The sequence below is a fragment of the Mauremys mutica genome, chromosome 6 (genome assembly GCF_020497125.1).
Source record: "Mauremys mutica isolate MM-2020 ecotype Southern chromosome 6, ASM2049712v1, whole genome shotgun sequence".
NCBI lineage: Eukaryota > Metazoa > Chordata > Testudines > Geoemydidae > Mauremys > Mauremys mutica.
Genome location: NC_059077.1, coordinates 32,005,038 through 32,017,649, shown reverse-complemented (window position 1 = coordinate 32,017,649; position 12,612 = coordinate 32,005,038). Strand labels below are relative to the sequence as shown.

At 39.5% G+C, this 12,612-nt stretch overlaps 1 protein-coding gene across 3 annotated transcripts in view; it reads left to right on the top strand.

Moving 5' to 3' along the window:
- Positions 1-12,346, top strand: part of ARL15 (ADP ribosylation factor like GTPase 15) — a 196,350-nt gene extending 184,004 nt beyond the window's left edge. The window contains exon 5 of one of the 3 annotated variants that reach the window (XM_045021552.1): positions 8,956-12,346. In XM_045021552.1, coding sequence (XP_044877487.1) covers positions 8,956-9,108 — 153 coding nt within the window. In that variant the 3' untranslated portion in view covers positions 9,109-12,346. The remainder of the gene's footprint in view (positions 1-8,955) is intronic. The other 2 variants (XM_045021554.1, XM_045021551.1) reach the window with 2 other exon arrangements.
- The last annotated feature ends 266 nt before the right edge of the window (positions 12,347-12,612 follow it).

Sequence of the window (12,612 nt, the reverse complement as noted above, 5' to 3'; positions counted from 1 at the left end):
AGGGTGTGTTATCTCTAGGGCACTACAATAACTAGAATTCACTATGGACTGTCCTGAGATCTGTTCCGCCTTGCAGTGAAATTTGCACTATGTAATTGTCATTTATTATTTGTGCTACAGTAGCACCTAGAGAGCCCAACTGAGACAAAGGAGGAAACAGGCAGAGAGGTGAAGTGACTTGCCAGTGGGAGAGCTGGTTTTAGAAACGAGGACAGTGAACTTTCTGTTAAAATAGTGGTGTCTCTGAGAGTCATAGTCTCATTCCCATTTAACATATTTGTCACTTCTTTTCCTCCTGATTTATGTATGAAATAACAAATCCTTTCTTTCTAAGGCTGTGCTGAACTCATCTGTTCAGCATAGAGCTTGGGGATTGAGGAAGTTGTGTGACCGCCCTTTAATTGCATTAATATTAATGGGTGGTGAGATTGTTCTAGACTAGATGATATTGTCACCATTGACCAGGAGGCAGTAAACCATTTGAATGAGTCATCTTCCAGGCTCCCCCGTAAAAGGCTGGTTGCATATGGAGAATTTTTCTTTCCTATGCATCCAACAGTTTTTTCTGTTCTATAGCTGCTTATACCACCTTCTTCATATTATCTAAGTGACCCCCGGTAGTCTGAGAGAGACTCGAGCATGCTCATGACAATTAAAATCAAAGGGTTTTTCTGGAAAATAGGCTATTCTTGGTGAAAAAAATTATGGGAAAGATTTTGTACCAATTACCTGATTTTTACTATTTTCTGCAAACAAGTTATCACAATATGTGGAAAGAGCTTACATACTGGCAACTCCTTAACATGGACCTATGTCCTGGCCGGAATGGAGATCTAATACAGATCTCTGTATCACTTTTGGTCCCTTGCTGTCTCAGCCCCCCTCACATGTCCTAGTATGTCTGTGTATCTTTGTATATCTGTATTTCTGTATACACCTGCCCGTATAGCCTAGAAGAACTCTGGTCTCTCTATCGTGATATCTGATGTGACTTTTTTGACATTTTTTATGACCACCACTCCCCACACGTCACCTTATTCTCCTCCCTTTCTTTAGTCTCTGACACTTGGGTTTGCCAGTACCACGCTGCACTCTCTCTAGTACAGTCTTTCCGTTCTCATTTGTCAAGCATCCTCCCTCTCTCTCTCCCTTGAAAACACTTCAGATTCTTCTATAAAACGCAGGCAAAAGACTGAATCACTTATGATCTGAAGGTTAAGTTCAGGAGAGGAGAGTCTGGAGGTTACGAATGATAAAAAGGAGGGAGAAGAGCATCTGTTCTGTAAAGCACTGTGTAAACTGGATACTTCATAAATGATTTGTGAAGTGCATGTGTGTTTCTCTATCCCTGTCAGTCAAAATTCACAAGCCAAAATAGTCAGCCATGGCCATAGTAGAACTTACATGAAACATTTTGAACTAGAAATGACTTTCAGAAACCCATTTGCAAAAGCTTTTGGACCTACAATTTTTGCTAAAAGCAAAATTTCAAATGCTTCATAACCATACAAAGTAACCTAGCAACACACATTTCACAACCCTTTCATAACCATTATTGCCCTTCACTAGTTGTGAGGATTATGAAAACAAATGTTAGGATGGAAATGGTTTTTTGTTTTTAACCTAGAGCAGTGTCTACCAGTGCAACTGCTATTACTCAAAAATACAAAAGTTTTTTCCTTAAGCAGGGTCACGTTTAAAAAACAAATAAAACCTCAGTAACATGATTTCTATCATAAAATCTTTATGCTTTGTAATTAAATGCTTTAAGTTCTATCTTCACATTCACAGACTCAAAATCAGAATGACAGTAAACTCAGCAACAGAACTTGTTACATTTATAAATTTGTTAGAGACAGATTTTAAGAGCACTTTAACCTCGTCTCCATTGTGTGCATGTGCACACAACAGGCAACAGTGCAGTCCAATCCAAATACAACATGTCAAGCACACATTGATCAGTTCTGAATTAGTTTTAACCATTTGAGGTAAGGAGCCTCCTATAAATGTCACTCTTTGTTTTTCAATGACCAGTCCAAAATTTTGCAAGCATTCTGTTTCTTTTTCCCAATCTATCAAAGTCTTTCCTTTTCCCCCTCAACTGTTGGAGAGAAATTGAGACAGTCTGCAACACCTACTGAGCAATGAAGCAGAACTCTTCAAACAGCTCTAAGATTAATTTTGAATAACTAACACAAATGAATTAAATTGCAGCAAGGGCATTTTAGGTTGGACATTAGTAAAAACTTCCTAACGGTCAGAGTGCTTAAGCACTGGAATAAATTGCCTAGGGAGGTTGTGGAATCTCCATCATTGGGGATTTTTAAGAGCATGTTGGACAAACATCTGTCAGGGATGATCTAGGTAATACTTAGTCCTGCCTTGAGTGCAGGGGACTGGACAAGATGACCTCTCAAGGTCCCTTCCAGTTCTGTGATTCTGTGAATCTGACAATTTTTTGGACTATTGGATTTGTCTGCTTATTCATTTTTTTTTGTTTTTTGGAGGGCTATATCCAACTTTGTCTAAATCTCAAACTATCATGGTAACGCTGTGGTAATAGCATTCTTTCATAAGGAAGAATTATTTCCTCAACTCTGATATTTTTGAAGGATTTCATTTGTTTTGGACATGTTTTTCAAATGATTGAAATACATTTTAACTTGGATTTCAGCCGAGGCTGCAAACAAGGTTCAGCGCATTCGTCTATTTGCATGATTTTTTTTATCTAAAAGGATACTGAAATACATTCATAGCCATCAGTACAATCAAAGCAATTTTTTTCTTGAGTTGTCCTATCTGAATATAGCACATCAGCACATTTCACTGAAATGGGTTTTATGAATGGAATAGATGCACATTAGTAATGTCACATATGAAATTAACTTTGGGGCCAGATACTCAGCCTGTGTATGTTGGTGTAGGACCACAATCATCATGGTATTGTGCTGATTTACACTTGCTGAGGATCTGGGCATGAATATTTGCCAATTTTTGCTTAATCTGTATGTTGGAGAAAGCAATGTTTGAGAATTATATTTCTAGTGTATTCAGGTGGGAGAGAATAGTATTTTACATGTTTGGGAAGGAGGGTTATTGATTACAGAATATGGGATCAATGCAACTTACTTTTTGCAACATGACAAGACCCCATTGTGGGATGAAGACCCAAAATGGGGACCACTAGAAGACGTTACAGAAGTCTTACAGTGTTGTGCATTTAATTCATCATATTTCTTTCTAACCTCAGTTTTTAGAAATTTTGTAGTCCTGTTGTAAATAATGTCAGTTTGTTCAAGACAGATAATTGTATGCTGAATGCAACATACCTGAGGTGGGAGTTCGTAGCTTTATATTCAGCTTAAAATCCCATGCACAGGAAGAGATCCTTTTCACCATTCAGGCAATAGGAGAAGACAGAAGAGCTCCTACTAGTAAATGACCACTTTTGTCCTACTGTGATGAGAGATTGTGCAAGAACTAGGGTAGGTAGGCTGTTCACACAGTTTCAAACCCACTCAGACATTTTGGTGGTGGTTGGGTTGCATCATGCCTAGAAGAGTTGTGAAAATAGGAGCAGAGAGAAAAAATCCCTTAGGGAATAAATGTGTGAAAATGAAGGAAAGACATTGTTGAAAACAAATACAAAGAAATGAGGGGATGGTGGAGGGGAGATAAGTTAGAGAGAGAGAGAATTCCAACAGAAATGTAGACCATATACACAACATAGGGCACCTAATTATGCCAGTCTAGCTTTTGAGTCACTGTCTTATCTCAGATGCATAGTGCAGGCTTCTTTTTTAGTCTGAAAATATTTGTTTTTAGAATTGAATCACACTTTGTATACATAAGAGGGCAAACACTGGTTTGAATTACAGGAGAAATGTTTGTGTATGCAAACTAATTTCCAAAGACTTCAAAATAGTGGAAACAGTTCCTAAAGCCCTTGACTTATTGAGGTTCATCCACTGTAGTGTAAAGATTAAATTGGATAATGCAATAACGTACAATGAATTATTCTGAAGATCACTTCTATGGCAGTGTTGTTAAATATCTAAAATAGAGGTAGGCTAATTATAGTCCCTTTCTATATCTGGGTTAGAGACAAGTCAGCTAGCAAGCCTTTTTCTCTATGGCTGTCCCCAGAATAGCTGCACTCCTATGGGTATTCCAAACAGCTGTTCTGTGGTGTCATCACCAGAGGTTCCTACTCCAAAAGCCACTACCTAATGATCAGCTTCCTCTTATTTCAGCAGCCACCAAGATTTGGGTTCTCTGGCTGTGGATATTTTGGAACGTTGATCAGCCTCACAGAGACAGAATATTTGTGCCAGATTGTTAATTTAATTTCTATATTTTATTTACATACCAAGAAATAAAAAAAACAAAAAGAATGGGATTTTAAACTTTTTTCAAGAAAACAATTTTTCCTATACCAATTTACCAAAGGGAATTTTGCCCTGTTTTATTACTCAATTATTGACTTTGTTCTGGAACATACTGTCACTGAAATGTACAAAATGATTTTAGGCTACATCTTGACAACAGTATGACCTGGTAAGTGGTTGTTCCTTTTGCTCTAAGTTGCATGAAAACTAACCTGCTAGTGTGCTTGATGTCGTTATTTCTTTTCCATGTGCATTTTCATAATTGTAAATTTTAAAGCTTAAGCTCAAGGGCTCCATCATTAAAATGCAATTACCTTTTGATAATCAGCCTTGGTTGACCTTATTTCAAGCATTAAGTATAAATAGGATTGTAAAGTAAGACTTGTATGTAATCAGTGGGGCAGATAGCAGTGGTCTACCAGTAGGGGGGTGTATGGTAGGTATTCTGTAGGTTAGAGGTCTGAAAATCTCAGGTTACTCAGCCATATTTGTCAGCTTAACACCAGCAGGGTCCTTTTATCAAGTGGCTATAGTGAAACCTTGATTTGTTATGTTTTTGTACAGCTTTCACTTCCTCTCCATACTTAGCATTCAAAGTATACTTTGGTTAAATGTTGACCTAAATTGACCTTTAGTATAATTTCTACTATATGAAAGACTTCAAGATACATACCTTCACTAGATTACTGTATATTCTAATGATTTACCACACTGACATATAGATTTAATAATAATGATATGAAATAGGTATCCTAATAGTATTAAAAATTCAGTTCTAAAATCCTTAATTATCTCAAGATTTTAGGCAATTTTTGCAATGTTATTGCAAATTTTAAACTTATAACATTGGTGATAATTTTAATAACATTTTACACAAAGGGAAAGCACAGTAAATAATGGTTTGGTAACTGCTGTTCATAGGTAAGTATTCCTACACTTTTATCTACTCTTGATTTTACATCGTCTTTCTAGGTTGTTTCCAACCTGACTCTGCATTGTTTAACAAATCTAGGTTTGACTATTTCTGAGCTGAGACAGGCAGCTGTTCCCACTTCTTTATTTAAGTAGAAATATCAACTTTTCTGATAACTATGATCAAGATCCCTAGTAATGCAGTTACCTTTATAGATAATTACTTATCTACAATCTCTCCTACCTCATTGTAATATTTCTAATATAGACTTCTGTCTAGCACTTCATCTAAGTATCTTATCACAACTGTACATACATTCAGATTTATGTCAATTAATAAAATTGCTACAGATTTCTAGTATTTAATTAGGTTACCAGGTAAACAAAACAGTTGTAGGGGCATTTTGAAGAGCTGCAAGGAGAATGTTTTAGTCTTTAGAAGATTTAGTTATTGAGTACAGAATCTAGTGCTGTAGGGCTTCTGATACCTTATTGTGGCCTCTGGTTGCTACCACAATACAAATAAAAATAATAATTACTATTATTGTGCATGTTTGTGGCTGTTTTTATGAGAGTGGAAAGTTAATATTTCTTGCAAAAACATACCTCAGTACAAGAATGTTCAGACTAAACTTTAAGGACAAAATATTTCTATTCCTTTGTTGACAATAGCAAACATTGATGCATGTAATTGCAGTTATGATAAAAGTCCATTTGACGTGTACGACATTAGTAGGTTTTCTGGATCAAATAATGACTAAGGAAAAAGTATGTTGGAATTTTCCTTGACAAACATAGCTTAATGAAATCCATTGATCAAAATAGTCTGAAAAGTACCACCTATTACACCTCTTTTTTTCTTTCTGAAAAAAGACCAAGGAATTAATTGAACCTATTTTTTTCTTGATAATTTATTTAAACCACAATGAGACTATTGTGTTTAAAAGAAGTAAAAACCTTTCAGTGAGTTTGGGACAGGGGCGGCTCTAGGCACCAGCAAAGCAAGCACCTGCTTGGGGCAGCCCATTTGCAGGGGCGGCATGGGAGCTGAGAACCAACAGGGGGCTCTGGGAGCTGTAGTTTCTTGGTTAGCTCCCTGCCTATAGAGCCAGCCCTGGAGCAGGGAAAGAACTACATTTCCCAGCATTCCCTTGGCCACTACCAACTGGAAAGGAAGTGGGGGACCTCATGCGGCAGCGTGCTGTGGGTGCTGTGAATGGTAGGGAGACCATATTTCAACATTCAAAAAACAGGACCTCCAGGGGGAGGGACGCCCCACCCTGCCACCATCCACTCCCTCCGACTGCCCCCACAGAAACCCCAACCCATCCAACTCCCCCCGCCGCTCCCTGTCCCCTGATCACCCCCTCCCGGGACCCCTGCCCCTATCTAAGTGCCGCTGGTCCTTGTCCCCTGATTGCCCCTTCCCGGGACCCCTGCCCCTAACTGCCCCTTGGGACCCGACCCCCTACCTGTCCCCTGACAAACCCCTGGGACTCCCATGCCTATCCAACTGCTCCCTGTCCCTTGACTGCCCCCCCCAACTTCCACCCCATCCAACCCCCCCTGCTCCCTGTCCCTGGACTGCCCCCCCCAGAACCCCTTACCCCTTCTCCAACCACCCAGCCCCCTTACCGTGCCACTCAGACTAGAGTGTCTGGCTCCGTGCAGCGCCAGACACGCTGCTGCATACATGCTGCCGTGCTGCCCTGCGGAGCCCACAACCCCCCGCCACACACACACACACACAGCACCTGCCCTCCAGATTTGAACACCTCAAAATTCAGGAGTGCTCAAGCTCAGTTTGGGCAGCTGTTACTTCATTTCTCCCAAATCAAATATACTGATCCACTGGAATGTGCTGTAGAAAAAGTAGGATAAAATTGAGCAAGAAATGCTTCCCAGTGGTTATTAGGACTGGAATTGCTATTTTCAACAGCCATTGCTTTTTTTGTTTGTTTGTTTGTTTGTTTGTTTAAAAGGAAGACAGTGATATTGCATTGGCAAATTCCCCATAGAAAGAAAGAGTGGAAAGAAAGAGTGGAAAGAACAATAAAGGCACCTCAACTTTTCCTCTTTTATGAAGGACAGTCTTATAATATGCATCCAGATATCCTCCAATCACACAAGCTGAAAATTGTTCCACTTTACTGCAGCTCTGTAACCATATGGGAACCAATCCTGTCCGTTTTGTGCACATCCAAAATTCCTGCTGAATGACCCGCCCTGGAGCGAGTTACCAGTGACCCAGGGCTGCGGTGGAAGGAGGGTGCAGGTGGGGCGGGGGGAGAGCCCAGGGCTGGGGCGGCAGGAGGTGCGTGTGGGGGGCACTGGTGGGGGGGAAAGAGGGAAGGCCAGGGCTGGGGTGGCAGCGGGGGAGGGCACTGGTGGGGGGGAAAGGGGGAAGCCCAGCACTGGGGCGGCAGGGGGTGTGTGTGGGGGGGGGGAGAGCCCAGGGCTGGGGCAGCAAGGAGGTGCGGGGGGGAGCCCAGGACTGGGACGGGGGACAGCCAAAATTTTTTTTGCTTGGGGCGGCAAAAAACCTAGAGACGGCCCTGGTTTGGGAAGAACAACCAACATATACCTGGCTTTCTTTACTTGTCTATAAGTGTTTCCTGCTTTATGGCTGCTATCATGAATGTCAATGAAATCTTTACTAGGGTATACATCTTCCCAAATATTTTCTGTCAAGTATTTTGATACAACTTTTAATCACAAATGTTAAGAGTATTTACAGTTTTTTTCATATCTCTTTGCTACATGACTAGTGTAGAAATACCACGTGAGATTTAATTTAGTCAAAAAGATTCACAGCTTAACTGTCATTATTCTATATCAGTGGTTTTCAATCTTTTCTGATTTGCAGCCCCTTAAAAAATTTTGAATGGCAGGGCAGACCCCTTCGGAAAATTTGACATAGTCTGTGGACCCACACAAGTCCATGGACCACCGGTTGAAAACCACTGTTCTATGGTAATACTAATGTTTAATTTTATTGTACCTAGAATATGCTATGTTCCAGTCAGAGACAGAAAGACAGCATCTCTCATACATAATACATATTGTTACCTTGATCACATTAATATCCTAGTCTACAAATGAGTTAACTGGTTGTGTAAGTCGTTGGTATCTAGCATTCTGTTGCGTGAGGTTCCCAGGAAACCTCTACTGTAATTTACCATTGAATCAAGTACATAAGTTTGGGGAATTTTTTGACAGTTAAATTTGTGTGTTACATATTTTGGTTGATCAGGTAGTTACAGATGTTTACCAATAACAATATGGTGCAGCATGTCATGAGGTTGATTTTAAAGTACAAGCCCAGCTGTTTATAAAGTTGTTTGCTGTTCTTTTTTTGACTTTTTTTTAACACTTGCTTAATATACTTTACTCTATGCCTTAAGTGCATATAATTCTTTCTCAGACCTCCCATGATGTTAAATGTATTGGTAGAACGGTGGCTTGCAAAGCAGGTCACTCACCCGTAAAGAAGACACTTTCCGGTCACAACATATAACCTGTAGTATAAGAACAGCTGTGGGATGTGATTCTAAAAATGTGTCCTCTGGGTTTTTTCCTCACTTTATTTCAAGAGACCAGCTGTAATATGAAAGAAATGTTAATTTTTCCTCTTTTTTACTTTTTTTTAAAATAGATCAAAAAATATTTTGAACTTGAACCACTTGCACGAGGAAAGCGCTGGATTCTTAAACCCTGCTCCCTGGATGATATGGAAGCAGTAAAAGACAGCTTCACCCTTCTGATAAATTTGCTAGAAGAGAGAGAGCTCGAGCCTTCAAGAATGTGAAAAGCTAGGAAAGAGGACTGCTTCTCCAATCATCATTGTACCTGTTTGTTCTGCTCCCAGCTTAATTATGATTTGCTATCAAGACTGTGTTGCCGCTTACAGTAAATATAAACTTTCATTTAGTGCAGAAGATCTGTTTGTTAAAATAAATGTGCTGTAAATTGGGTATATGATTATTCCAGTTAAGTCATCACACTACTGAAATATAGGGAGTTACTCTTTGTTTACCACTAATTCTGCTCACTGCATGTTTTCTCCCTGCATTATCATAAAAATATACTTGATATGGAATTCTGCATGCACAAAATCACAAGCTGTAAAGGTTGACAAAAAATACCACCAACTATGTTTTCTGAAAAGTAAGTGTCATAAGAATTTGTGGATATTACTTTGTGTGTTAGCTAGTTTGCTGACCCCAAGGACTATCTGGAAAGGACGGCCACTGAGAATACCCGTAAATCATCTTACAAGCAAGGAAATGTCTTGATGCAAAGTCTAGTCTGAAGTCTTACTGAATGAAAATACAAATACCTTGCTGGTTGATTACTATTCTAATTCTTAACCCTTTCAAAGGCACAAGCAGTGAAGTTAATGGGAGTAAGGGGAAATAAGACACAAACACAGCGTGTGCACATATCAGAATTTGCTATGGACTTTGGATTATCTGGAATATAAAAAATAGCTTGCATAAAATTGCAGCTACAACTTAAGTAGATAATATTTGTTAAAAAATTAAATAGGTTAAATAAAATAGTTTACCTGTTTTTTTTAGTGACTATGATTAAAGAGCAGCAAGAGTATATGTATTTTAACTCAGATGTGGATACTTGCTGGATAAATAGCATGATGTGTGACATTTAAATTAAGGGATCTCCTGTATTTCTCACTCAAAGTAGTATTGTTATCACAACTGTGCTCCTACCTCTATATTATAGTTAAGGGTCTGCCAATATCTCTGTTATAAACCCCTATTTTCAGGACTTTAAAAAAATGCCTTCAGAAATTTGCTGAGGACTGAATGTTAGTAAAAAGTTTATTAATCAGAACCAAAGTTTTGAACAAATTTGGAAAAAATCCATTCAGTTCAAGGAATGCAATACATATTCCACCCCTTAACCCCAGCCACCCCAGGTTTGCAGCGTTTGCATGCCTTTTGGCAGTTTTAAAATGATATAAATCAGTTTGGTTTTCAAGTGAACTTCTCAGTTCATTGATTCATAATAAAACCAGATATCACAACAGGGTATAGAAATCAGTAGATGTTTGGTACATACCTTGGTTATTGTGCCTCGTCCACTGATATCCTGCTTGATGCATACCCTGCAATGGCATGTTGAGGGTATAGAAATCCATCTTGATTCTGTGTTTCAGGTTTTGGAAAATCGTCTTAAACTACTTTTCAGAGCTTTATGCAACATGTCTTTTCACTCTGAAGTTTCATTTCTTTAAGTTTATTATAGTTTATAACTAGTTTGAGGATAAGAAAAAATAGTGAGGGAGAGCCTATAAAAGCTGGTTCTCTATTTGTAATGTACTCTTTGCTAAATTAACTGGTATCTATAACTTTTACCTTTTTAAGTTTCCTTGAACTATTTGGATCACTTCTTCCCTCACTTGTGAACTTCCCTGAGGCCCACTTCAATATAAGTGTCTGGCCTGGTAGAGGCTACTTCAACTCACTTCCTATAATCAAAACTAAGTGGGGGTTCCTGAGTAGCTTCTGAATTAATTGTGTAATAGAAACTGAGAGCTGAAAGTGACCAGAGCGCTAGAATCTTTTTTTTTTTTTTGATGGACACACAGACTTTTATTGAGCGGGGGGCGCAAACAGGTCGCAGCCCAGGGCGCACAGCAGGTTTGCTTTCAGGAAAGAGGCCACGTGTCGGGCTGTCATCCCCTCCACCTGCTGCAGGTCCTCCACCTGGGAAGGGCCCGTGCTGCTGTCTCCAGGCCAGGATGCGCTGGGCTCTCTTGTTCCCGATGCAGCGCAGGGCCTGCAGCTCCTTGGCATCGCCCTCGTTGAGCCGCGCCAGCAGGTTCTCCCGGCTCTGGGCTCACTGACACTTTCCTCTCCCTCTCTTCCCCTATCTTTGTATTTCTTACCCATGTGCTGCCCCAAGGCACCTCTTCTGCAGATACTCAGGAACTTAAACTGTTCATGTTACTCAAAACCAGCTCCCAATTCTCCTTCTATGAATTGGAAGCACGCTTGCTGCCCCTCAGGTATTGCTGTGCACCTTGAGTGGGCTCCCTGCACCTGAACTAAATAGGAATTGGGATCTAGTTTAGAGCTTCCAATTCACTCTTTCAGATAACACAAACAATTTAAAGTTCTCAGGCATCTGCAAAAGAAGCTGTTTGGAGGAGGATGGGAGTAAGAAGGGGAAGCGGGCTGCATGCAAAAGGGAAGCCTGCTCTGGGGGCAAAAGGGGAAAGGAAGCATTCTAAACTTTAGCTGCTTTTCAGTTTAAAATTAGAGGGTGGGAGGAACAATCTTTTTACGATTTTCTGCCCTGTGGCCCATATTAGATGTAATTAATCAAATTCACAACAGGTGTAAATGAGACCAACTCCACTTACGTCTTACTGTTGGTGTAAATTAGTGAATTTGATGCAAAGGTCATAGGGGGTTTGATATTAGTTTGGCCATGAGATCTCAGCTATGCACTGTTGGAAAGTGCTACATAGCAGTGATATCAAGAAGGCCTAACTAGCCAATCAGAATGTGACTTTAGCCATACTCTCTTATACAGTATATTAGGACCTTTTGATGTTTAATTCTTTTCTTTAGGAAAACGTCAACTGCACAGGAGCAGTGAATTTTTTTTTGTAATGATTTTCAATTTGCATATTCTTAATCGCTCTATACTACAGGTTGAAACAATACCTTGTAACTGTTACAAGGTTTCAAGAAAGGTGTTTAACATTACTTTGAATATGGTTCTGTTTGTGAATGGATTATAATGGATTTGTAGATTTTAAATGTTTAAACACTTTCACCTTTTTTATGGAGGGATTAAAAAATTCATAGCAGTTCATGTCACACTTTCTTTGTCTAAAGTGTTCTTGAATATTCTTAATACAGAATCTGTGAACACCACACTATTTTTATTCAGATGACCAATCTCAATTACTGTTTTCTCTTCCTGTGCATTCATCGTTTAGATTAAATAAATTCAATCAGTAGGAACGAGCTAAGTGCCATGCAACTTCATTAAACAGTGAATATTGTCTTTTTTTTTTTTTAAAAAAAGATATTGTGGTTTAATGTTCTTAAGCCATCTGTTAAATTACTTTCTGGGTGTGGGTGTGTGTGTATGGATGTGCCCACACTGGGCGGCTTCTCAGACCTAAGTCTGTCTGCAGTGTTTCAGCACTCAGAATAAAAACATTATCAATCAGTATCCAACAACAGCTGTTTTTGTCATGCTTCTGTCTGACGCCTAATGTTTTACAACTGGCCTCCTTTGTCTAGGAGTTCTGAGCTGGTCATCTTGTTGCTTC